The 27,998-nt window shown below is 40.7% G+C and overlaps 1 protein-coding gene across 2 annotated transcripts in view; it reads right to left on the reverse strand.

Annotated features, from left to right (window-relative positions):
- arhgef39 (Rho guanine nucleotide exchange factor (GEF) 39) overlaps window positions 1-11,208 on the reverse strand; it is a 54,215-nt gene extending 43,007 nt beyond the window's left edge. For both annotated transcript variants that reach the window (XM_068716731.1, XM_068716730.1), the window contains exons 1-3: window positions 11,145-11,208; window positions 8,299-8,470; window positions 6,221-6,315 (exon numbers count right to left, since the gene is read on the reverse strand). In XM_068716731.1, coding sequence (XP_068572832.1) covers window positions 6,221-6,315; window positions 8,299-8,448 — 245 coding nt within the window. In that variant the 5' untranslated portion in view covers window positions 8,449-8,470; window positions 11,145-11,208. The remainder of the gene's footprint in view (window positions 1-6,220; window positions 6,316-8,298; window positions 8,471-11,144) is intronic.
- Between the last annotated feature and the right edge of the window lie 16,790 nt (window positions 11,209-27,998).

The following is a 27,998-nucleotide window of genomic DNA, read 5'->3' on the forward strand; positions in this document are numbered from 1 at the left end:
ATGCAGGATGTTGTACTGTAATGGACCTGTGATCAAACATCAATGAAATGTATGCCATTTGCATTAACACAGCCAAAATGATTGGAAAATTTAAAAAGCCAAAATGTCTCTAGTGAGGCGCAAGGGACAAATGTCTTGTTTTGTCAGTACAACACCCAAAGATATTCAGTTTAAAATGATAAACAGAGAAAAGAAGACAATCTCCATATTTTAAATGAAAAATAGCTCAAATAGATTAGTCGGTTATTATCAAATACACCACACATGTGTACCACACACTGACCTCGCCACTATAAGTCGCTGTCGACCATTTTTAGAGCATGCAAACAAGCAGGCACTCATTACCAATTCACAACAACATCCTTAACTCCTACACAGGACATGGCAGAAGGAACTACTTCAATATGTGTGGCATATTTGTTGTGCATGACAGATCTCTGACACATTCATTTCAAAGTGCACCCCCCCCCCCCCCCCCCCCCCAACCCCCCCCAGTGAGCATTTAGCCTCCAGTCAAACCACATTGGACTTTGAGTTAGCGCGCATTACTGCCTGACACTGCACCGCTGCTCTGCATCAGTGGAGAGAAGGAGCTCAAATAAGGCGCCATCACATCTGAGGCATGATTTCTCAGCAAAGACACACACGTTTAGAGGGAAGTGCGGAGGCTGAGCAAAGTTCAGAGGATCGCTTCCCCGTTAATGGGGGGGGGGGTTTAGCGGGGTGAGGTTCTGTGGCGTCATCTGAAAGCCTCTCCCCGTGGGTGACATATTTACCGGGACCAAGACGGTGGGTCTACCTTCAGGGCAACCAGGGCCACTTTGTAGTGCGAACACACCAGCCCAACTCGGGGAGGAAAACAACTGGATCAAGGCAGAGGCAAAGCAGTCGTTCAGCCTGTCAGCCACATTACAGTAACACGGACGCAATTGGTTGGGGGTGTTGACACTTGTGAAGGAGCTTGTTATCCAAACTTAGAGGAAGTACCACACACACACACACACACACACACACACACACACACACACACACAATCCTACACTCTAATGATGTTCCCAGAGACTTCTGTTCGTACATGCTGCAAGAAGGAGCAGTTTGCCGTTGAAGTTGATTTAAATAGATTTTAATGAAGTTGCGCGCCAAGGTAGCCTCTGTTCATAATCAGGAGACGCAGGAGCAGTCGAGAGAGTTCTAACGAGGGCAAAGGGCGGGAAAAACTGTGTTTCCGTTTTTTCCCCCCACCCCCCTTCTCACTGCCAGAGGCTATTATGATAAATATGAAATTATGGATTACATTTTTATACTTTCTTTTTTTTTCTCCACAGCAATTAAATTGTCTGGCCATCAGCAGCAGGACGGAGATAACATTAGCATTCTGTGCATTTCACGTTAATCCACATTAATTCCGAGCAGTGGCGACATCTGGGGCGGATACAACCTCGACCAAACAATTCGGGCCAAGGCGCCTTCATTTGAGGGAGGGGTGGAGTGGGGGGTCTTCAACAGAGGAATACTAATTGTTCGGACAGTGTGAGCATCCGCGAAACATAACTGACTGCTTAATGAAATAAATAAACATAACCGCGAATCCCTGATGAGACAACAAAGCTATAACGTAGCATTTCGTCGCTCTACGTGAACTGTGAGACGCGACTCATGCTGTGATGACTCGCATCACTCCATGTCTGGTGTACCTCTCACACTACATCTACTCTCATCGTGACCCCCCCCCCCCACTTTCAAATCCAGCGATTGTTCGCTCCTCACTGGTTCCTGTTTGTCATGTTAGCAGCTGAGGGATAATTGGGTTGCTCCTCCTGCTGCCTGCTGCCTGCTCTCCATAAACAGTCAGAAGCAGAATGACTGACGTGGCGCATCAATATATTCACATCTCCTTTTCCTTATGTAACTCGACAAAGCTTAATGAAGGCAGAATTGGTTGCTACAGCTCTATTCCCACTGTACTCTGGAGTTAAGTAAATAAAGATGGATATACCTCCGCTCTGCACACACTTGTGTTTATTATCAGAGAGCCATTAGGCCACGCAGATCTGACGCCGAAGCTTTCTGCCATTCAAGTGCTTTCTTGCTGCATTGTGAAGATCAACAACTCATCTAAGGAATCAGTGCCCAGCTGCAAAAATAATCTTCTTATGAATATATTTCTCTTAGCGTTTCATTGATGAGGATGCAGATTCACGAGCAAGGCTGGGATTCTTCAGATCTACACAACATCCAGCATCCAACTGGAATCAAATGTGAGCTTTTGCTTTCTGTACGTGTGCTGTTTGACTCCTTTCTATTTCTTAATGTTTTGATTTGTTTTACAACAGTGAGCAGCTGATTAGCTGACAATTAGCAGAACAGTATGACCGTATAAACACATTTCTATGATGTAATAGTAAAGATTTTTCCCTTAACTGTAATTCAACTGAGGATGTCATTCTATGTCCATGTCCAGGAATAGTGACACGGTGTAGGAGTTAGTGAAATCTAGCGATGAGGTTGCAGATTGCAATCAACTGAATACCCCTCGCTCTCCCCCCCCTGATATGTGGCCTGTGTTCATACTCAACACCTTCACTTTCACTCTGAATGTGTAATAGTACTTTGACTATTGACATTGAGTGAATACTAATTATGAGACTTAGTTTATAGTTTGGTTATTGGTCCCTGTTTGCAGGGTGGTGCCCCGTTATTATTAATAATCTTACTGACATTAATAATTCTACTGATGTCAATAATTTAGTTTTATATATGCAGATAACTCAAACAAGCTCCTTTTCGTTACCAACAGAGATAATGCTAAAAAGACCGTTTGCAATGCACTTTTAAAAGGTAGAATGAATGAGATTAGGCTAGGATGCTGGTTAGCAACTCATAACTTAAACCAGAAACCACACAAGTTGCACTAAAGCCAACATGTCTGACAACTGAATGCACATGGTTCGAACTGATGTCAACGAATCGTAAATTGTGATCTCTAACGCTACTCGAGTCAACTACAAGGGGCGACTGTGGCTCGTGTAGAACGGGTCGTCCTTCAATCGGAAGATCAGTGGTTCGATCCTCGGCTCCGCTAGTCGCATGTTGATGCCCAAGTTTCTTGGGCAAGAAACTTAAACCCAAATTGCTCCCGTGTGTGAATGTAAGATTTTAAAAATGACCCAACTGAAAAACCCAGCCCAGTGTTGCCAACTCTGTTCCAAAGAAAGCAGCTAGCAGCGCTAGCTCCAAAAGATGCTAATTCTAGACGTAAACGACAAATATGGCTACTGTTAGTACTCACATTTGTCGAGCTAGCAGCTTTTGGAAGACCCCGGTGATGTGCAATGAGTGCACAGGCAGAGTGCAAGTAGGCAGGCTAACAGGTAGGTAAACAGGCAGTTAGCCCATCCAATTTCAATCTTATAATACTCCTAACATGTTTTGTTTTTTTAGAGCATTTGATTTATTGATTGCTGATGGGATGTAATGAGAATCTCATCAAATATAAAAAATATGTTTCCACCAAGAAGACTACCGTCCATAGCTTTAAGTAATGTGGGAAGCTGCAAACCTAGCTCTATCAAAAACACTCCCGTGTGGTATATCTTGTTTAGTGGGTTCAGGGCTGGGTACCAGTGACAGTATGATTCTTATTCAACAAAAGATGCCAAAGTTCTCAAATGTTAAATAGTGTCTAAACACAAGCAGGCTTACAAGAACTTGGCCTAAATAAAAAAGGCTAAAATTGACAACTATTTAATCAAAAAATGTGTGACAACTGTGAATCTGACCAGATATTTGATACCGTTACGGACACATCTGGGCCACTACTAGAAGAATATATTTTGGTAGGTTTGATTCCCAGACCTCATTTTGACCGAGACAGTGGACTTGCCGATAGACGCAGCAGCAAGCCCTTTACAACATGCCCCTTGGTTATAGCTTGCCTGTTTAATGCTTTAAGACTTACAGTATGTAGTACTTGATGTTTCATGTGTGTCAGATGGAGGAGAAAGTCACCCACACATCCATCAATGACAGCGAATCATCATCACTGTTATTATCAGTTAGCCTTGGCACTGTCACACACATATTCACTGTATACCAAATGTCAGAGTAAAAAAGAGCAAAATGAATATGGGGAAATCTATAATCAATCACGGAGCAGTGGTGGATCAGTCTAGCACTAACACACCGTCTCTCCAAGGACCATTTCTTAAACGGAGTGCTTTCCATTATGTTTCAACCATTGATTCAATAAGGGGCTCATAATGAAGATGTATGGGAACTGCGGAACCATTTATTCAATACATCAGACTGTGTAATTCATACTTCAATCTTCATTGTGGCACTCTCAACAGTGTGCGGAGGATGGGAGCCTGAGGAGAAGCCACACCACTCATTATTTAGTGAGGAAACGGAACTCCCGATCAAACTACGCACTCCGCACTTTGTCAAGCTGTGCGGGAGGCTTGGCCGGTATCGAGGCATTATGGTATACAACGGTATTTAGAAATACCGACGGTATGATTGTCAATACTGTCAGAACAGACGCTCCTCTTTCTATCATACAGATACGGAGATGCTGTATCAGGGTTTAAGTTGACCTCCCGTCGGGACAAAATATCTGGGATGATGTTTTTAGAAGTAAAATGTGGTATCGTTTAAATTTAAGTTATGGGCCCTGCAAGTGCAGCAAACTCTTCTCATCCTACCAGACCACAGAGGTATACTATTGTTTTCTTTTGTTAGTGAGGGAGATATACCTTTTGTCATATCTCAAAGGAGATTTATTCCATCAATTCAATTGTTCTTGACTTTGTCAATCAATTTTGGCCTATTAACTTCATGTATTTGTTTTATGTTCTGTAATTAGTGCTTGTAAAATAATAATTTTAAATGCCAATGTACTGGGGGTTTCCAGTCAAAAGCATCAAATAGATAAGATGTTCGCTGTGAGTCCTAATTTAAAGAATCACACACCGTCAGGGGGTTGGGACATTTTGAAGGAGACAAAGATGCAGGTAACACATGTCAGGCTGGTCTCAACCAATTCTTGTAGCTATATCTACGAAAAATAATATACCGTAATTTGTAGATATCTCACAAAATGTTTAGTATGTTATCTACGTAATCTAGAATGAAGACATATAAAGACCACTTCACACACACACACACACACACACACACACACACACACACACACACACACACACACACACACACACACACACACACACACGTAGTCCTGTGAAGACGGAAATTTATTTTGAAAAGATTGTATTTATGTAACGAGTGGAAATCAACACATGTTGCTGGCTTTCGTACGAGAGTAACTTTTCGTAGGATATCATATAAACCGTTGTGTAAGGATATGTTGCTATATATATAAATGTCATACATTTGACATTAATTATATAACTACTAATGTTTTGAAGTATTTAGTGTTTCTGTGTGTGTGTGTGAGACAGTGAGTTTGAAGTAGCTTTATACTGTAGCTGTAAACATAGTAGTGAGGAGTGTATACAGTTCATTTGTAGGTGAATAAATGCAGCAGCCCCTTAAGAGTTGGTAAAAACACTTCAGAGGCCGTTTCTGAATGAGCAACACTCAAATCCAGTGGAGATACTAAATCTTATCTTAGAAAGGATCAATGCTTCAATCTCACCACCATGAAACAAAAAATATCAGTTTTGATATCAACTTTCAAAAATCCATCGTGAGTTTTTCTACTTGATTGATTTACAGGTTACCATAGCTGAGTCCAGTGCCTTAGCGTGTACACATGTACCAACTTCAAACATCTATCATTTATTTATATAAGCAAACTTTTTGAAGTCTTTCAAGTAGAGCTTGGAGATTTTAGTTTCACAGTGCCGTGACAGCAAGATCAATGTGAGGCCTAGCCATGGTGGTGAGATCAGCTCCCATCATCTCTGACCTCCGTTTGGCCGTGCTGAGACCTTCAGCAGCAGCTCAGGTAGGCAGCAAGCAGTCAGGACTTTTTATGGTCACAATAATGCCCTTCACTTGTGATATCGCTTGGAGTAATTAAAGCTGATATGGCTTATTGTATCCACCAACACAATATCATTGACTCCTGCTAATGGTGAAGATAAGGGCTATGCTTTGGTAGAGTTTATCTAGACCGTATTCTTAAGCAAGAGACAAACCACCAATCCTCATCCCAATACCCCGTAGATATTCTGTAAATTATTCAGAGGATACTTACTGGTTTACTGAATGAATGGCTTTAATTGAACTGAAGATGCCTTCTCTAATGTCCTGCTTCAGGGTTCCTTTGGCCTTTAAGATCTCCACAAAGTACTGAGACAAACAAGAGAGCAGAGGGAGACACAACAAAGGTATTTCTCAGCATGTGTATTAATAAGCGAGAAGTGAGCTTGTCTCTGATTGGATATGCTTATGATGAAGTACTTTATGATAAGGAGATGCTTTCACTGATGAGAGAGAGCAAATGTAACACCAATATACAGCAACTTAGAGGTTAGCAGTCTCTTTCCCTACAGTCCAGACTGACTGCTAACATTACATGGTACTGTACTGTATATCTGCATGGCTCATACCAAGTACAGAGGGATGTTGTCGCACCGCGACACTCACAATAAAGCGACAGCTGTGCCGGTCTCAAGTCATTTGAAGTGAAAATGGGATTAGCAAATTGAATGTGCATTAGGCCTAAAATGACTCCTAATTGGAGTGAACGGGTGGAGGGTAAGTAATTGCGTAGAAATGAGGCTGCAGTGGTGGGTGAAGAAGTGTGTTCTCTCCGCAGGGAGGAGCAGCACCATGAATGCTACCTTGAGTCTGTTCATATGTACGCCACAGTAAGATGCTTTAAAACGAGCAGTGGAAATCTACAGTATTGTCTCCATGTTCAACATTTTGCTTCTGAGAATGTTTGACATGGAGACTTTGTCTTTTTTCACTGCATATTTGATGTATTAAGCAAACAATCTTTGGGTTAATACACCAAATGTATGAGGAAATTTATATTTTCTTCCCTGTATTGGTATGTAGCAAGGTAGATAGTTTGGGTTTTGTGTGTTCTGGTTTTGAGATCCATCTGAGATGTAAGCCTCCACCCCAATACAATAGAGGGGAATGGAATTTATTTTTTACAGTGGAAACATCTTATAATATCTGTCGTGTCAAATAGATCACGATAAGCGAACAATTACTATGACAATTTTTTCTGTCTTAATTTGTCATGCAGATTACCATCTAATTGACATTTGTACATTTATTAATATAAAGTAATGAAAGAAACAGCTTTGCTATTTAGTGGATTTTATTGACAGTTTCTAATTACAGTACAGCTTTTTCAAACGCGGCTTTATTAGTCGGGTTTTCGCAAGGCAAAGTATCATGGGAGTAAAGTCAAAAAATAGAATCACCGTAGTTCTAAATGTCCATATATGCAGTTGATCACTGTAACTGTGATCACTTCAAGCTGTTTCCACTCTATTAGTTTGTGGTGCTCACAGCACTGAAAAATGGCATCTTTAAATTTCAATGCAACATCTCTTTCTGAAACAGTGTCCTTGTTCATTTAATAACTCCAGAGACTCACTGTTATTAATTTACTTTAAATATGTCTTAAGTAGACAGCTGTCCTTCGCTGCCAACATCTCTGCAATAGCTGCTTCTGCAGATTCATTCCACACAACATACGGTAATTGTCCAACCGCACACACAAGCCCACCCACTACGCTCTGCTACAGCCAATCGGCTTGGTACTACCACCAAGTGTGCTCAAATGTTCTAAAATCAGTGTCAAATGTCGTTAATTGCTATCAGATATAAATGATCCTAGCCATTCACAGAAATGCTAAATTGATGAATGTTAGGCAGCATTATTATGACATCATTATATAGACTGACTTTCTCTCAGCACCTCCAACTCTGATTGGCTTCCCATGCCCCTGTGCCTATTTGAATAATACGCAGACAGATTAAATAATGAATCCTAAATCAACGTGATTGTTTACCTTGATAGACAGAGAGGGGCCATGAATGGAACATTGGGATTGAAGAGGACAGGAGAGCTCAGGGAGGGACAGATGAAGAGAAAGAAGAGAGGAGGCAAGGAGAGGGAAGTGTACAGGTGAGGAAAGCAGGAGAGGAGAGAAAGACGGGACAAAATAACTAATACAACTTCCAAATACAGGAAGTATGAATGGGACCCAACCTGGTAAGAAATACCAAGGTTCAAGCATTGGTTGCACTATACTTCAAATGGTATATTTGGAGTCCATAGTTATGGAGTGGTACGTGTCTGGTACATACAGTGGTGACCAGCTCCAGCTGTTGGCAGTAGCGTTGTTCTGTCTGCACCAACTCTCTGGCTGTTCGGCTGCGTTTCCTCTCCCAGCGGTCCCTCTGCTCCTGGATACTGGTGCCCCCGAGGGGCTCGGACGGACCAGGGGAGAAACTCATGGTCCCAGTGAGCAGGAGTACACTACAGAGACACAAGCAAGAAATCAGAGCTGGCCAGGTTTACAGACAGATAAACACAACATTATGCCATATACCAATGGATGTACTTTCCAAGCCCGAAGCTTACCGACAAAGCAACACAACCAGTCGTATGATATTTACTGTTATAAAGTTTTCATGCAAATTAGTAGCATGCCCTGGACCCTGCAGTCCTGTGTATACAGACAGCAGGGTCACAGCCCAAAAGGACCACTCACTAGGACATCAGAGACTTTATCATTCACTACTCACAAAAAGTAGTCCGCTAGTCGATAAAAGGCAGGAGACATTATTGTATCTTTTTACTCTATAACAATGATCAATTAACCTTTTGCTATGTCTCGAACACAGAGCGGCCAATCACAGTGTAGCATCAGTCGCGGTCTGACCACAGACTGCAAATAAGAAGTGGACATAGTCATCGTGACGTCACCCATCAGTTTGTCGTTTTCAATCTTGGATTACGGCCGTTGCCATGGTATTTATTTTAACAAAGGATCAATTACCGTAAAAAGTCTCTCAAACACAACCAAAAATGGGTTAAATAATGTGGGCGGGGCCCTATGAGAGGCTCTTTACAAATAAGCCACGATCTGATTGTACCAAACCCAGCAAGCTTGTTTGAGGTGGAGATAGTGTTTGACTACAGTAACAATGTGACTGCTGTCTTCTGAGGCATTGCCAAGCTTTAATACTGCATTGAGCTAAAACCACAATGAGTTACAGTGATGCACAGTGTCCACTAGTGATTTTGATAGTCGCCAAGTTGACTGTTCTGTGAAACCACTACGTGTCAGATATGCAATCTGTTTATCCGTTGTTGATAACTAAATGAGAACCGCCTCCTAATTAGCCAGTAACTCTGAGATATGAACATATCACTGATAAAGTCTTTTTGTTGCTAATTTCGCCCCTGCAGGACACTGAACACTAGCTGACCGAGCCAATTAATATCTGCCTGTTACCCTGCTCTTTTTATTTTAAAGGAAAACTGATGACTTAAGTAGAAGTGAAAGAAATGGTCTGAAAACTGGTCAAATTGAATAAATAATTAATCACATGAGTTATTAATTTTTTTATATAAAAAATATAAACCACTGGCAGGTTGCAGCTCCTCAAATGTGAGAATTTACTAAATGATTGAAAACATCCAAATGTTTGGACTATTGGATAGATATTTAAAGATCTGGTAACATTCACGTACGTAACATTATAGTCATTAACAATGTTAGTGGCATGCAAAATAAATAATGTCAATCTCTCTCAAACACTGGTCTGTCCCTTAACCAGCTGACCTGCAGCCATGGAGAAGCAGTGTCCCCCCTGCACTCCCTCATTAGTGTCATCTCCTTTGTATTAGCAGAGCGAGCAGTGGGCAGAGAGCAGAGCTTCAGCAGCAATTAACCCGAGTACTGTCCCCGAGGAGCACAGCGCTGTAAACAAGAGGGCCTGATCAATGCTAACCAGGGTACAGCTCTACCAGAGGAACCCTCACATGGTGAGCCTCACTGTGACTGGATGATAAGCTCAACTGCAGCACCATCCAACAACACACCTCTGCAGTTTATCTTGAAGCCTGCTCCAACACCTCTGTGTGCACATCAATGCAACTAGCCGGCTTCTGTTCAACTTGTTTCAATGTTATAACGTGGTTAGCTAAGACACAGAGTTTAAAGTGACACACAGTTCATTGTAGACTGATATAGGGCCATCTGATGTCAACACGCAGTGTTTAAGCTGACGCAACTAAAATACATTTTGCTCTTGGCTCCACTACAAGAAACATCTACTAATAATCGACCCAGTCAGATGTGTAGTAACTGGATTTAGCATCTGTTAATAGAAAAATAGAAATGTCCACATTTACAATTCCACGACGACACTGCAAACTCCATCAGCTGAGGAAGATAGATTGATATGATCGAAAACATAGTTACAAAATGGACCTTGGGGTGACACTGGGGTGTTAACTACTGTAGATATAAAGATAACATCAGATCCTATTTTGATTCATATTTATTTTAAAGTCATGAAGTAATATGTGATTTAACAGCGCAAATTATGACCCAGTTGCAATGTCCCCTACCACCAAATTCCTTGTTTCCACTCTCAAATGAATGGTCAGGTCCACATATATGCATAAAAGCAGCTTTACATGTCTTAGTCAGAGGCTGAACTTCTTAATAAGATGGAAAAGCAACAGTTGAAATCCAGGTGAGAAGATGAATCAAGGGCTTATCAAATTGTATAATGAGTACATCCGGGTGTGTGGTGACGTATTAAAACACGTTCCTGACATGAGATATAAAATAGTGGCATAAAACGCAGGGCTACGTAACTGAGCCAACGTCTCAGGTTACTACAGCTTGCTGAAATATGTATTTTATTTGTCAAACTCAGCCCCTTCATACTACAGCTGAGACTCTACATAGAAGGATACAAAATCATGTTATCTAACGTCGACACCACTTTTTGTCGAAAGGAGAGTATCGCTTACTAAGAGGATGCGATATGTAACGTTAACATTTTCAACAACAAGCTAACATTATTTGTTACAGTAATCTAACGCTGCTTCGTGTGCGAAACAACCCGCCATATCAACATAGCATGTCTCTACGTGGCTTATATACCGTATGCAGACGTACTAAGAGTCTTACCTTCAGGTAACGTTTCCACTTTTGATTCAAGGCGCTCTTTTCGGTTTGAGCTTCCTACTTCCGGTGTGTGATGTTGACGCGCACGCCGATTGGCTGGTCCGCACCGAGACAATCTCAGGAAGTACCTCCCTCTCTGTGCGCACAGCTGGACTGACACTGCACGTGACATGCTTACACTCAATGGAAAGACTGATATTTGAAATAAACCATGTTACATTTCCTTTTTCCCCCAGTATGATTTAAAGACATACATATTGGAGTGTGTAGAAGTATGTAATGTGTGTAACAGTACACAAATTCATCTTCATTATAACATATAGAATAATTATAAAAGATTTAACATAATATTTACCCTGTGAAGCAACTATGTTCCAAACAGTGAAACATGTTTATTTAGGGTTGATATGCAGAGTCAAAAGAAAACTACTGTTATAGTAAATTTGATGTGATGTTGTATCTTGTGGTTGGGGTCAAAGTAAATATGTCCCACAATTCAGTTGCTGATCATTCTGGGTATATTGACCGATCTAAATGTTATTTTACCATCAAAATCCCTCATCATGTGAGTTGATGTTGCACTTTAGTGGTGGATATGCCTAACAAACCATACAATTAGAGAGAGTAAACCTGTTAGCGAGCTGCAGCCTCTAGGGGCCACGGAGATCTGGTAATCCAGCTTTGCTTTTTCCTGAGGCTCGAATATGTTGCAGACAGGAATACATAACATCAATGCTATTTGTAGCTTAAAACGGTTGAGCGAACTTTTGGTAGTCTTGTTTTCTTTCTTTTTTTCTTTTCGAAACCTCATTTAACTAATTTTCAAAGCTTCAGTAGATGTTACTGTGTGAAGTTGTATCTTTGTACTTAAAGATACAACTGAACTGGCAACAAGTGGTGGGAGAGACTGCACTGGCTGATATGAAGAAAGCACAGCTCAGCAGTTTGGTGCTCATTATGAGATAAAAGTGATGCCCTCAGTAATCAGGCCATGACGCAGGAGGCTATAGCCTGAAATCCATAAGGACTGAGGACTTTCAAGTGAAAAAAAATGAAAATAGGATTTATATATAAATAGGGTGCATCTTCCTGGAGCATATCCAAGGCTGTAGTTCACTATTGCCTGCAGCTCCACAGAGCAGCGAGAACACTGACATCTAGTGCTGACAAAGGACAAGTCCTGCTGCAAGCCAGGGGGTTGGGGGGGTGGAGAGTCAACAACTCGGCTGTACACATAGTGCTGGACGTCTTGGTTTCAAGTTGTTTAGCATCAAACCAGTTGTACACATGACATGCAGCAGTGATAAACATTACAGTTAAATGAAGTCAGATATAGACCCAGTAAGTATTCCTGTCTTTCACAAAAAACATTTTTATCAGTAATATCATTTCATAATATACAGGCAGTATACCAATGTCCCAGTATTGCAAGGAAGCTAAGCTATGGGTACTATGCAAATACATGAATACAATTCTGAGGTATACGTACTTTCCTTGAGAGTTTCTATTTTCTGCAGCGCTACACCTCTTTCTACTGTACTAAACCACTACCATTCAGTGGGAAATATTGTACCATTTATTTCACAACTTTACAAATTTTGATTATGAAAACAATATAAAATGAACAAATTAATTATGATGTTTCATTATAGATTAAGCAATCCAACAGTATAGAAAGTAGTTAAATTCAGGATGTCATCTTCTCATGTAAAAATGCAATATGATCTGCCTTTCGTCATCCTTCAGGAGGACTGCGGTTAGTATTTTAAGTCACTGGGTGATTCAGATGTTATGTGATTTAATTTAATTTGTCAATTAATAACTACATATGGCTTTTGTGAAAATCAATCCCTCCCTACTTGCTATTTTTCTCAGGTGATTTTCCACGGGTGAATTTTCTGTATCTGAATTAAAGTGAAGCAGAAGCAGTGATGGCCTCCTCCCAGCAGCTCTCTGCACGACGTCCATGTTCTGCAGGTAACGTGGCAGAGTCGAAGGAGTGTGAGGCAAAACTCTGCAAATTGCTGAACATATAAAATGCATTTTTAATGAGAGGATTATTAAAATGCATGATATTGGTGGGCCCTCTCTTTATTGTTTTCAATTGTTTTGTGTTTCCAGTACATTTGATTTTATAATAATTGGCCCCAAAACAGACCGGTGCAAATTAGGCCTCTTTTGCCTCGAGGCTATGGAGACATGAACGGTACAGGAGACCAGAGACAAAGGGTCCTTTTTTTTTTTACCTGAGGATAGGAAGAAAAAAAGTGAAAGCGTCAATAATCTACACAAGTGGAGAAGCTCTCCCAAGGTTCCGCAGCCCTTCGGTGTTTTATTCATACCGGCTATTGCCAGAGGACTCATAATTGACCTCTGCACTTTGTAAAAAAAACTTCATGAGATGAAAGAATGTGATGTTTTGTAATTCAACTTTTGAATCCCCCTCTCCCAAATTCAATTGTATTGAATTGCAACTCATGAATTATTCAACACATAGGAGGCAAGGCTAGCCCTGCTGGAAGATGTTATATGAAACAAGGTTGCAAGACCAGATATCAAATGAGATGGCTCTAAAAAGAAATAAAGAAAAGAAAATAGAAAATCGACAACAACAACAACAAATAAAAGTCACATCAAAATAAATAGGAGCACTGTTGGACAGAAATCTCTTGAGTGAATACAGGTGGAAATATTACTGTCAAATAGCACTTTTTTCCACAGGATGCTGGCACTTAATGTGAAAAAATCTCTTAAGTGTTTATTGATGTGGAATCCCATTATCTACCTCTGCTGAAGGGGGGCAAAGGCTTCATTTATGTTTTAATGCTTCAGCGCCGACTCTTCACTTAACTTCTGAGTTGTGATTAACAATGTTTTTGTCAAATGGTAATCATGGCGTCAAGTGTTGACACTTGAGTCATGCTTCTGGGCGGCTGACAAGTACATAATTGTATCAGTTAAACTTAAGGGGAGACACCCCAGGAGAGATGTCACTGGATATCGCCATGAAACTTCCCCTGTTGATTTCTTACATTGAGACAATTATTTTTTGGATTAGAAGTTTTCTGAAATGTTACGTTTCAAAATGCAAATAAGGCCTTCTCTTATTAAATATGTGCCGTGTACATTTTCCAAACAGAAAGCTATTTCCTCCATGTTTTTATTAATAAAATGTTGTATAAATGAGGCTCTGAATGCTGTGTGAACAAACCCCTCTGTAGAACCCTTCAGAACATAGAGAGGAATGAAAGTGCACAGTCTGGTGTATGTTAGAGCTACTGAAGTAAAAAGTCATTTCAAGAAAACGTCCTTTAAAGAGATTTTTAGTTCAATTACAGACATTTATTAGGACAATAAATTTGTTCTATTATAGGTTTTCTAAAATTGTAATTGTGCAAATGAGGCATAATGTAATGCTAACGTTTTGTGAATTATGGGGAAATCTACAGACGTAAATAGACAAAGTAGTAAAATAAACACCTAAATGTGTATAATGGAGGTTTTCTCTAAAAACTAAACTTCTAATATATATATATATATATATATATATATATATATATATATATATATATATATATATATATATATATATACATAGTATTGATAGTAAATGTAAATGTTTAGATGAAAGCATTAGCATTGACAATAAATTACAAGATTTTGAATTTAAAAAAATCCCCAAAATGTAAAAACATACAAACATAAAATACATGTTTTTATTTTATTATAATAATAATGTTTTTTTAGAGTCGTTAAAAAAGCAATTAGCAGTAATGCCTATTGTCTTCGTAGCCTTGGTTGAAACCTTCAGTTAGCCTTTGGAACCTTGCACTCCACACCTGCTGCCTTGTGTTTTGTAGAACGGTGAGCTCATTAAAGTGAAATGACCATTCGGCCTTGGGAAAGAAAAAAATTATCACATGGAAACAAACAGCTGTACAAAACTAAGTGACACTGGAGTGGTGGAGGACCATCAGAACAGCCGCGTCTTTGCAAAACCCAGCGGTTTTCATGGATAATGATAAACTGTCATACCAATTACTGAAAGCACTGGATGCCAGGGTTTTTTGATGAGTGTCAATGAGGTCTGCTGCTAATTGACAGTCAGGGACATTAAACTTGCTCAATAGCTGTTGCTCAAAGCATCAAACTGCAAAATGGGAGTGTATTGAATTGTTGGACAGACAAGGTCCAAGGCCCTGTTTGGCTCTGCTCCATGAGCATCACATAGCCACACCAAGGTGACAGATGTGGTGGAGGGTGAGCACAAAGAAGGGGCATTTCCATCTTAACATCGTCAAACGATACTGATAATGTTACTTAGCTACAACTCCCGACTGTCAGTTAAAGGAACTTCCACATTGGCTCCACTTTTCACAACCAGAGGATGAGACCAGATATAAATGCATAATATTGAAATAAGTAAAAGAGACTCAATACATAAAACAAGTTCAATATTAATAAACTCATAATATAGTAATGAACTAAAACTATTTGTTGTAAAATAATAACATTAGTTGTATATTTTGGGGAACTTTTTTAAGTTGTAATTTATTTCACAATGATTTAATATCTAGACATCATAATGAATCTATAGTTGTTTGGGGTCTTTTTAGTTGGGGTCCCCAGGTCCAGGTTGCACACCTTGCTGTAAAGTCTGCCCCTGCTACCAAACCTTTAAACATAAACCTAAGAGAGACGACTAATGGTCCTAAACAACAAGGGTGGCTCCTGAAGAGGTTAGCATGCTGCAATAGCATCCCTTCTATCAGAAACGGGGAGCATTTCTTCATTGAAGAAGAGCAAAGAACGACACTGCAGGCTTCTCTCCATGGAGAAGATGTTTTTGCTTTTCTACCAACTCGCTTTGCCGAGAGTTTGATGGACAGACGGTTCGTGCGGTACAGTTTGCCATTTGAAAGAATTAATTAAAAATGTTTTCACACATTCAGATATGGTGACACACAGCTACAAAACTTTTGACCCTATTTCGTTTCCAAACACTCCATGTTTCACATGTGTACAAGCACTTGCACCAATAAGTCTCACATGGTTTCATGTCCATAACAGTTTGAGACCCGGAGAGGAAAAACAAAGATATCACCCATTCCCTCGGTATAAAGAAAAGCAGCAGTCGCCTTAAAGCCCTGCCTATTTCAGTTTCTATTAATCAGTTAATCAACTTAGTGCACACTAATTACCACACAGTGAACCTGAGGTTAGAGGAACCATACCTGCTGTAACCATGGTAATCATACACATCAAAGCTGTAGTGACAGCTTTACCCTCAGAATGCTTAAAAGTCATACAAATTAAAAACATCTCACTGAGTGAAAGTGGACTAAAAATAATCAAATGACTCAAATGTGACAAAACTAATATACATTTGTGTCAAAAGATGAAATGAGATGACAGAGGGAACACTGGATTGTGGAGGTTCACTCTTGTTACATGGACCTTGAACAATCTAGTCCACATAGAGTCCCACTATCAATACTGAGAGTGAGCAAACCTTAGCACAGCCTTAGTTTTAGTACTCTTTGACCTTAGTCTCCTGCTTTATTTTCAAATCCAATCCTTTTTTTATTTCATTCTTTGTAGTTTTCTGTTATTGCTCATTTCCTCCACACATTATTAGTGTTACTCCAGATATATTGTGGTTTCCATGATTCAGCTATCTTCAATGGACATGAACATTAGCTCACTTTTTTTGCTTTATAAAAAACGTCACACCCACAGCCTGATTGGCTTGCTGTGCAGAGGATTCATTGTGCACTCAAGCCTTCTGCAGGACATGGTCAGACCACATGTTTTACAAACTCTGTCTTCTCTAGATCCTCTTTAACACCGGGATGACCTTTCCAGGCACCGCAAGGGCCAGTCCAGCAGATGGCAGTAATGCTTATGGATGCCAAATGCCATGAAACTCAACAGAAGAAGAAGGAGATTGTGGAGGCGGGGGGTAATTCTTGATGTAATCGGCGGAAGACATCTTGTATTATTTTCAGGAACATGGTGGGCGAGGAGCTGCTTTTAGTTATCAAATCAGCTGCGAAATCATTGGTGTAAATGCTAAACAAGTCGCTGATTCAAATACGTCATCAGCGGAGTTTTGTGATTGGTCGAGTCCTTCAGATGGACGTAACCTTTAACGTGCTTGTCCCTGCGATGTGACTGCTTTCATTCACAACACAAACTTACCGGCATTTTTCCTGAAATGCTACGAGGTCTTGAGGTGGAAAACTTGTTGGGAAGATTGCCATGAATATTGATCCCTGCTCCCTTTCACACATGACCCATTCAGGAAATGTTCCTGAACTAGTCAAAAACTGGCTGGAGGTTAGCACACGAAGCTAGAGCCGATAAATACCTGTGACCACTGCAGAGTCTTTTGTCTGGGGAATGAATGCGGTTTGTAACCTTTCCCACTGAAGGCAAAGTCCTCTGTTAATGGGTGTCAGTGGGCTTTTTGTCCACTGGGAAAGGGGCTTTAGAAGCTGCTCACTGAAACAATGGTGGGTGTGTCCTGATATACGATTCAACAACAAATCATAAATGGGTATTTTTGAGGCCAACTGTATGAACAAAAACAACTGAGTGACTTCATTCTAGGGTTGATACATTTTCTCTGAGTTTGGACTGAGCAAAATTCTTTAGTTTTGGCAATGGCGGGCCGTGCATTTTATACCTGGGGCTTCTGTGCTGTCCTACTTGAGCCATGTCTATGAAGGCAAATCACTGTCAAAATTCGAGAGCGCAAATGAGATTCCCGAAATCTGAGATTTCACAAATCAAACAGCTGCGCGCGTATTTGACTTTGTCAAGCGCTTTTACATCACTCCGCGAGCAAAATTCCCTCTTGCGCGAGCGAAAGTCCCTCTCCCTCACTCGCACGAGAGGGACTTCCGCTGAATGTATCAACCCTAGAATGAAGTCACTCAGTTGTTTTTGTTCATACAGTTGGCCTCAAAAATACCCATTTATGATTTGTTGTTGAATCGTATATCAGGACACACCCACCATTGTTTCAGTGAGCAGCTTCTAAAGCCCCTTTCCCAGTGGACAAAAAGCCCACTGACACCCATTAACAGAGGACTTTGCCTTCAGTGGGAAAGGTTACAAGTCACATATATTTATATGACAACAAAGCAACAAATCAATCCAGCATCACTGCAGCGCTAGAGCACGAGCCATTCATATTATTGATAAAAACAACACGATAGACAAATGAACACAGTAGAAACGCTACTGCAGATGTAGAGACGCAAAATCAGTTAACTTACCACAGCTGCTCTTCACTTAAAAAGTCCACTCAGGTCTCTCCAAAAGTTTTCAAAAGCACGTAGCTTGTGCTTGTCCTGTCGTGTAGCTGCCTTGGTTAGCGTAGCGTAGCTCCAAACAGCTCCAAACACCAAGAGCTCAGTTGCAAATGAAACGCATTCTTAGCCATAAAATGTGCAACGCTTCTCCGCCGCTGTCAGCCAGAAATACCGTTCGTACAAATCCTTTTCCATGCTGGGTCATGGAAAAGGATGTCGGCTAGCTGTGGGCTTGACCAACCCTTTGATAAGATGTCCAGCTTTTCTGGAAATGTCCTTCTCCAGAAATCCGTTTAAAAACGCAAAAAATGTCATGTCATATGTTTCAACTTGAACTCTTACGAAACATTAAGATCTGCTAGATACCTTTCTGTTTGACAAAAGTCACGCTGGCCCACTGACCAATCACGGCGCACCTTAATGCTGACGTACTTAGCTGGCTACCTGGGTAGCTCTGGCACGTCAAAGAATACGCCCAACATGTCAAACTAAAGATCTGATTGGTTGAAGACGATGACAATCAACAATATTGTCCCCATATACTTTAATGTGCAAGGTCTACCTAGAGGACCTCAGGCCTCTCTCCTTACATAGAGAAATAGAGGCTGAATCTGATTGGATAAGAGCTCTACTTAAAACAAGCTGCATTGGAAGCAGCGCTGCAGGCTGGAAGCAGAGCAACTGAGGAAGACAGGACCTGTGCAATGAGAAAATAAGTTAATGGGAAAACAAATTATAATACTTGTAGTGTATTTGTGAAAAATTATTAAATTATAAAATAGCTATAACTTTGTGATTCTGTTTAGGCCAGCAGAGAAGGCTTAGCTGGCCCTGACAGCCCACCACTGAGTTTTGGAATGGATAATCACCCTCAGCTGAAATGATTAAAGACATAATTACAGAACATTGTCATTAGTGATCAGCAATTGATTGTGAAATTGTCTCATTTGTGTTTGTTTCTGAGCTGACAACTGAAGTCCCATGTTGAAACAATGTCATGACCGTTTACGTGTTTGTCTCCACATGTTCATAATTACACATCAGGCACATTATTTGGTAGTACTAAGGGGGCCACAGATGAAAGTAATAGAGTCACCCCTTTAAATTGAAGAATTCACGTCACGCAGAGGTTGTCAATTTAAAAGGCAATTACAGTGGTGTTATCTCCTGCTGCATGTGCTGGTTTCAGAGAACGACCCTTGGTACACATGAGGGGAACTGATAAACATGTGGATGACAAGGCAGAATCCCAAGGTGTGGTCATCTTGTCTGACCTGGGGGTCACAGGAAACACAAGTGAAAATCAGAAATGAAATGACATTAAAGAGATCTTTGTAAACACAGTATAACAATTCAACTTTTTTGTGCTAAAGATAAATAGCAAGCTATGATGAAAATTAAAAAAAATTGTGATCAAAATTAAATACATTTAAATTCATCTGTAGTACTGGACATGGATCATAAGCAAACAAATATTGTTTTCTTGTTTATTCTCATATATTATGGGATTCATCAACTGCCAGACGAAGGGCTCCTTTTTTCCCTTTCAGTCTTTAAAATATACCTTTAAAGACTGAATGACAAAATACCTTTGTCCCTATCCCCATATCAGCTGGTACATGGGTCAACCCCCCCCCCCCCCCCCCCCCCAAAAAAAATAAAAATGGAAAAGTGAAATGTTTTTAAGTATTCTAGTATATAAAGTAAAATAAATATTAAATTATATATATGGTTCAGTTATAACTGTCAAAACCTGGGAAACAATGTGGACCATATCTTGGTCTTAAACCTCCTAAAAGCCACACGACTCCAATGACAGAAACAATATTTCTACCGAGCTGATTGTCATGAATAGAGACTGGATGAGTAACAGAAGAGGTAACCGCCGTAACATACTCATTTAAAATGATGAGCTGTTTGAAATTATTAGCATTATGTTCTATGTTATACATGTTATGTTTAGCTTATAAGGAATATGAAGACTATGGACATAAATCACAGTGTCATTTGCTCTACACGCCAAAAGTGAAGTTCACTGACAAAAGTATCCTGCTGAAAAAAAAATGAAGATAACTTTTTGCATCATATTACTGTAGATCAAGCAAGGCTAGTCTTTGTATAAAAGACCACCTTTTTAAAAGTGGAAAATAATCTTGCAAGTAATTTGAGAAGATATTTGGTCCCAAAGATACAGCTTCTTTTGCATTATCTATAACATTGGGAAAAATACTGATTTTGCAAGAGCACTTATTATCTAAGTGGTGGGACATGTTAGCCAGGAACCACCATCTCATGCAGTGGTAGACACATGACATTTATTTGCAATGGGCCACATTCAATGTGGTCCAACACTCATTGTGTTACTCATGCCTTACTTCACACGACTCCTCCCACTTCACAATGATATTGTAGCAGAGCAAATTAAATAAATGCAGATTAACTTCAAACTAGAGACTTTCATGTAAAGGTAAAAACGTATGTCTTAGGTTAATATCACAGATTTAATTATGCTACATTTACATCCTGTCAGCTTTAATTATTTCCGTGTTGATGGTCCTCGTGTGCCAGGTGAGTTGGCCCCTCAGGCTATTTTGGCACGTGGTCGTAACTGTGGTGCTCATTGCACATGCAACGCCTTTGTTCAAGTTCCAAAAGAGAGACAGTCATGCCGCAGGACAAAAAGGAATTACTATTATTCAGTTTTTAATATTTTGACTAAAATCATTCATTGAAGTTAAACACGGTGTCTAAGTGTCATAAACACAAAGCTGTAGCTTTTTGGTTCACAGTTGTTCCCCTTCACTTTTTAAATGACATTCTGCGATCATCCACAATATATTGTGGAATAAAGGTGAGCAGATATTAAAAGTAGCCGGCACTCCTACAAAACAAGCAAACATTTCAAATCTCTCTATTATAAGCTCAGGCTAAAGTTTGGTATTTGTGTCGGGTTTGCCAGCCTAAAGTCAAAGTGATTATCATTTTGTAGAGTTTCAGCAAAATGTTCTTTTATTCATATTGACAATATGCAGTAAATTTGACCACACTTTGCACAGTCACTGAGAAGGCAGCACACCACATCAGATGAAGATAAATCCTAAGTGCAAGTCTTTGTTGGGGAATCCTGTCCGGTCACCGCTGACTGCTTGTTTGCATCACGAGGTGCACCCCTGTCTGCCTAATGATTTCTACTAGCCTCAGAGTATCTGCCCAAAGCTGTATCTCCCCAAAGCTGAATCCCCCATCAGGCACATTGCCTTTAAACTCAGCAGAAAACCTATTTACCCACAAATTAAAGCGCCGCACTGGTGTGGCGCAGGGATCTGCACTTGCTGAAGAAAAAACAGGGCAATTACTTGGAAAGAGTGAGCCGGGGGAATAGGCCTCATCCAGGGAGAAGGTGCGGCGTGTACTCAAACTTCTTTAAATACAAGCAGGGTGGAGGGAGGGGAGTGGGTGGGGAGACATGTTATAAGGAGAGGGGTAGGGCGCACTCTAAAAACTTCCTCTCTGAAAGTAAATCAAAAGAGCAGCTGAAAAAAAACAAAAAAACGGTCCTGGTGTGAGGAGAGAAAAAAGGGAAAGCCTTGCAGGTTCATTACATCATGAAGAATGGAAGTTGTGTGTGTGTGTGTGTGTGTGTGTGTGTGTGTGTGTGTGTGTGTGTGTGTGTGTGTGGGAGAAGGAAGCAGGAGAAAGTCTGCAGGCAGTCAGAGATGGCCGCTCTCCAGTGGGGATTGCTTTGTTGTCTTTGTTTAGGGTGTAGATCGACAGACTCATGGGAGGGAGAGGTGGGGGGGAGTTGATTGGGTGTTTGTGGCTGTGTGTGTGTGTGTGTGCGTGTGTGTGTGTGTGTAAGTTAGAGGAAGTGCTCACTGGGAAGTTTTCTGGATTACAGACCCAAACCCCCACCCCACCTATCCTCAATTCGTCGTCACACCTTTTCAAGGAAGCTTCCAAGAGACAGGAACAGCACAAAAACTGCTTTCCGACGTGTCTTCCCCTTTGGAGGTGTTTGCCCGTGGGGAACTCCCCAACATGGAGGCGTCGACAGGGATACCAGTCGCTGAGGGAATGGCAGAACCCGCTGTACTGGCTGGTTGAAAGAAAAAGCTGTGTTTGATAATGTTACTTTGGGTGTGTGTGTGTGTGTGCATCTCATTTTGACTTCCTCCATAGCTTGAGGGCCATATTAGCCACTGAATATGGAGGCATGGAGCCTGGCTGTGACTAACTACAGGTAGACCTACTGCTACATGTAATTAAATCAATCAGCTCTGGAAAAAGCCAGCCCGGTCTCATTTCCAGGGCGTTAAATATTGATGTATTGTCATCTGCATAGACCTTTTTACAACTGATGTCATCAAACTATGTGTGAGCATGTTGGCAATGGAAGTGACGTTTTGCCCCAGCGATTCAGACGAGTTAGCAACTTGTGTGAATGGTTGGGGTAGATAAAAAATTCAGATGAGTTTGTATTTAGAAATTGATTGAAAGCTTTTAGGAGGACACCTGTTGTGTCTGTGTTCACTATAAGCAGCCACGACGCGTTGAGTCACCAGTTAACACCAGAGGCCTCCATGGCTGCACGCTATTAATTGTGTTGACTACTGATGAAAAATTCTCGATTTTGTAGCTCCCATTTTAAAACTCAATAATTTCAAAACTCTGAGTCTATGTTATGGTATTTGAGGTTCTGTATACCGTAGTAAGCCTCACTAGTGTAACCTTACATGATAGGTTTGGATATATCTGGCCACTTAATATAGGGCCACTCTCTAATGTGTACTACTCACTCACTAACAGAACACTATGAAAACTAACGCTAGAGCAATACCTAGTGCGTCAATCTCCAATGCCTGTGGAGCTAACATTAGCAAAGTACGTTAGCACATCATTAACTAGTGTTAGCACGTATATGCTAAGCTAGCTACTGAAGGTATACTGCATGCATACAAATGCTATTTTTGCTTTTAAGGATTGTAACAGAGAATAAAGACTTAACCGTCTTTACAAGAACAGTGTTGTTCCTTAACAACAGGTCAAATTTCTCCGTCAGCTGTTTTATTGTTGTATGCAACTAAAAGTGTGTTCTGTAGCACCCCTCATTGTTAAAAATTGCCAGATTGTGTCTACACTGTGCATAATAGAGCTGCATAATAAGTCATAGGCTGACCTTCACTATTGACAAGAGAAAGATTCAGGAATGCACAAAAGACATGAGACTTGCTCACTAAGTTAGTAAAAGTCTGATGGCAAACAAAAAATTGTCTGTCACCCAAGAGACCGCTGTTCATGTGAAACGAGAAGACAACGTGTATTTATTTGTCATGTAACTTCCCTACTTAAGTAATGCCACTTATGTAGTTATTTTAACTCAAACAACGATCTAAACCTAACTAAGTAGTTTTGTTGCCTCAACCTAAGTAAGTTGTTTCCTGTGAAGACAGAATTTTATATAGAAAAATACTGTATGCATGTAACAAGGGGAAATGTTACTGTGTTGCTGGACTTTCGTAAGAAAATGGCACAAAAATGAATACTTTTTTTCTAAGATATCAAAAGAAGAACCATTGTATGAGGATCGTTGAATTAATTAATCTTGCATTCTGATACATTTTACCCGTTGGCAGCTTTAGGTATACAGCCCCCTGCAGTTCTTATGTTAACTTCTTTCTCGATAGCCAGTTGATGAGGAGGTTCACACTCTGATCTGTAAGCTTTACCTTCTTTTCTTTATCATTTTAACCTGTTTTAGTTGCTGAATCAGTTTGACAGCCTGGATTCGTACTTCAAACTCATATTGTAGAACCTTCTGTCTGATTCTCTCTGAAATCGCTTTTTTGTTTTTCCCAAAATGAATATAATAATATCTTTTCAGGGAGTGCTGTTAGTGACAGTGTGGGCTCCATGATAGTTCTGACATCTTGACGGGGCTTAGTGAAGGGGCAATTGGATTACACTATCGAATATCAGAATGCCTTTCCTTCCTTTAATCTGTCTGCTCTGCTGTCTCAGCAATATTTTAGTATTTGTATTTGTAGAAGTATTTGTCCTGCACATTAATATATGGAAAAAGCTGATGAGAAACCAACTTAGATGTGTGCATTTCTCCAGGACATATCGCGCTCTAACCACCTTGATTTGAATTTTCTAGAATTAGAATTTCAGTGGAAAGCTAACTGTGGACATACTGATTATTTACAGGTAAAACAAGCATATCTCTACTTAAAACTTGCCCTGTTATAACACAAGCAAAACTTGCATTCACAGTGCAGCGCTAAAAAGCTTCCAGAGGACTTTTGTGTTCGCGTCATCTAACTTATCTCCATGTTCTCTCACCGCTGTATTCACCAACATAAAGAGGGAGGAGGTGTTAGATGCAGTAAATGCTTCACCGCTCGCTTTAGTGGCCTTTCCTTCCCAATCACTGCTTTTGCGTTGACTGAAATTACATATCTGCTAACCTAACTGCCCTCCATTCAGACGGCTTTTGACTGTAATAAATTGCCTCCTGAATTGCAGCTTCATAAATGGCTGTTAAATGGAGATCAGGTGTTAGTCTGATGATGTTTTAATTGTAACTTGCGGAATGTATTAGCTGTGACCTACAGGCTTTTTGTGGCAGCTTCCATTCAAAATGTATGTGCGTTCAGACACCTTGGGTTTAGAAAGGTTAATTAACCTCTGGTGGTAGACCTTTCCTTTGCACTTAACTTGGTCTATGTCCTGATAGTGCCATTAACCTGCGCCCTAGCCTCTTAACCTCCTCTATCATTACCCACGTAAAAACCCATTAAATCTTTCTATTGATTTTTTTTACATACAACCTCTACATTTTCTGTATAGCTTTGTGGCATTCTTCATATTACACACACATCGTCGGAGTGAGAGGCTTTAGTAAATAAAAGTACATTAAATTAGTTACGGGGTTTTAACATTTTGATGACTAAGTAATACATAAATAAAACAATGACTAGGTTTAAGATTCTGAGCTGAGGTGTGTGAAGAATGACACTGGAGTACATTTAAACGCTGGTTGGAAAAGGTGCTGCCAAGCCTGGTTCCGGACCTCCCACATCTTAAAAAGCTAAACTGTTGTCTGTCAAGAAATAGTTGGAGCAATTTTTATTTCTGTGTTTGTGTATTGATTAGACAAACAAGATAAGTGTCACTCAGTGAAGTGTTGTCACATACACACTCAAACATAGTATGACGAGCAGTGCAATTATATATATATATATATATATATATATATGAGACAGTGTGACCATGATGAGTTTCAGAAAATATAAAGAATACACCCATACATTACGTTACAGTATATGCTCTCGTCCTGCACTTCCTGGTGTCAATGTCTTGTGGGGCTGAGAGTTCCCATCGGATGGTGCGTCCAGCTGACCTCACCACCCTCTGCAGGGCCGGGTAATCCCTGTCTGTGCTGCTCCCTAGCCGCCTGTCAGGGGGCTCTCTTCGGTGCACTCTATTAAGGGCCACCCTAGCTGTTTCCCCCTGCTTCCAGTCTTTATGCTAAGCTAGGATAAGCACTCCAGCTCCAGATAACCACAACCCAACTTAACAGTGAACCAGGTGCTTTCAGGGCCACAGGAGGTGTCGAGCTGCAGGGCTAGCCTGGTCTTTGGCAGTAAAACAGTGCCTACAAAATATCAGAGCAATAAGCAGTTATTGTCACCATCCAACAATTAATACAACTATGTGCATCTGCATGACTGACACATTTATAAAACATTAATGTGAAAGTGAGGTGAGCAGAGACATCCAGTCCTAAACTCTCTCTCTCTCTCTCTCTCTCTCTCTCTCTCTCTCTCTCTCTCTCTCTCTCTCTCTCTCTCTCTCTCTCTGTCTCTCTCTGTCTGTCTGTCTCTCTCTCTCTGTCTGTCTCTCTCTCTCTGTCTCTGTCTATGTCTCTCTCTCTGTCTCTCTCTCTTTCTGTCTCTCTCTCTCTATCTGTCTCTCTCTCTCTCTCTCTCTGTCTATGTCTCTCTCTCTCTCTCTCGCTCTCTTTGCATGTGTCAGAAACACTGAAGCGCAATTAACAGGGACTCTGCTTTGCTGTTTGCTCGGTCGCCACAGCAACAGCATTGATTAACACTTCAGCTGTCCCCAAATTAACAAAGTAAAAGCCTCCATTAACAGCAGTGCAACACTTCCTTCACATGGCAGCATGGTTCCCCATGTCAAACAGATACACTTTTGTCTCTCTGTCAGTCAACATTTCCATAGATGCTCCCACCTTAAAGGTCTGGAGGAAAATTTGTGCTGTACTTGAGATTTTGGAAGTACCGAAATCTGCGTTGCGTTTCGGTCTGGTAGGCACCGGTTGTATAGGAACCGGTGGCACCGGTTTTCGGTACCCAACCCTAATGTCACAGCAGACATTTTGACTGGTAAGAGCAGGAAATGCACAGCTGTAATTAGTAAAATGAATGATGGCTGCAATCCATTCACATTGGCCAGCACCATGACTCTGTCATTGTGCCTGCCTACATGAGCTGAAAACACTGCTGTTAACAGCGCGTCAAAAGCCACGCATGTGAAACAGAACATTTTCAGGAAGTTCATCATTTCAGAGAGTGCTCCTAAGGTTACAGTGCATCATTCAGAGGGTGTTTTGAGGATGTTGTTGAGGCCTGAGACATTCGACTAAAATGGAGACAGGTGACTTTGAGAAGGAAATATTAATTGTATGTTTTGTATGTTTATAAATTAAAATAACTGTAAAAATCCCTATCGATTTTATGGTTTTTTTTATAAGTCTACACGTTTTGAATTTGAGTATACTGTTTGAGGAAGGAAAACCTCCATTTCCCTACATCCGCTCATTTGTTAGACTGTTCTAATATGTGCTCTCTGAATAGGAAGGAGTCTTGTCTAGCCTCTGGAGGACCCGTCCTACCAAGGAAGCATCCTTGACTTTGAGAAACACGCATGATCTGGATATGTGGATAGATGCAGTATGTTAAATTTGATCCTGATAGGAGACATTGAAAGAACAAGTTTTAATGAGGGACTAATCCCAGCATAGCTTTGCACAACCCCAACCTGAGCAGCCACAAGAACTACAAACACCTGTGTGGTTATGACGGGGCTTTAATGGATCATCTTTTAAAAACAATAAGCAAGTGAATAAAGCTATCAAATCATTTTAATGGTGGTAAAGTTGCATACATTGGAAATACTTAAGTAAAGAGAAAGAACCACAAAGATTGTCTGTAAAGTTACTAAACTTTGTCCTGTGGACAAAAGAGGAAGTGAAAACCACTCATATTAAGGTCCCCGTGTAGTCCTGGTTCTGGTTCTCCCGTGCCCCCCTTCCTTCCACCAATACGTCCTGGTTCTCCAGCAGCGTGGTGTCGGTGTTGTCTCCCAGCAGGGACTGGAGAAGAGAGGAGAAACTCTGCTCCTGGAGGAGGAGGAGATACTGCTGAGCGCTGAACTCTCCTCCTCCCGCTGGAGCTCCGACTGCAGCTCTAAGGTGACATCGACTGTTTCATAACCAGTGACTTTACGGAACGAT

This window comes from Cebidichthys violaceus, unplaced genomic scaffold, assembly GCF_023349555.1.
Source record: "Cebidichthys violaceus isolate CVI_PGR_0920_01 unplaced genomic scaffold, fCebVio1.0.p SCAF_21, whole genome shotgun sequence".
NCBI lineage: Eukaryota > Metazoa > Chordata > Actinopteri > Perciformes > Stichaeidae > Cebidichthys > Cebidichthys violaceus.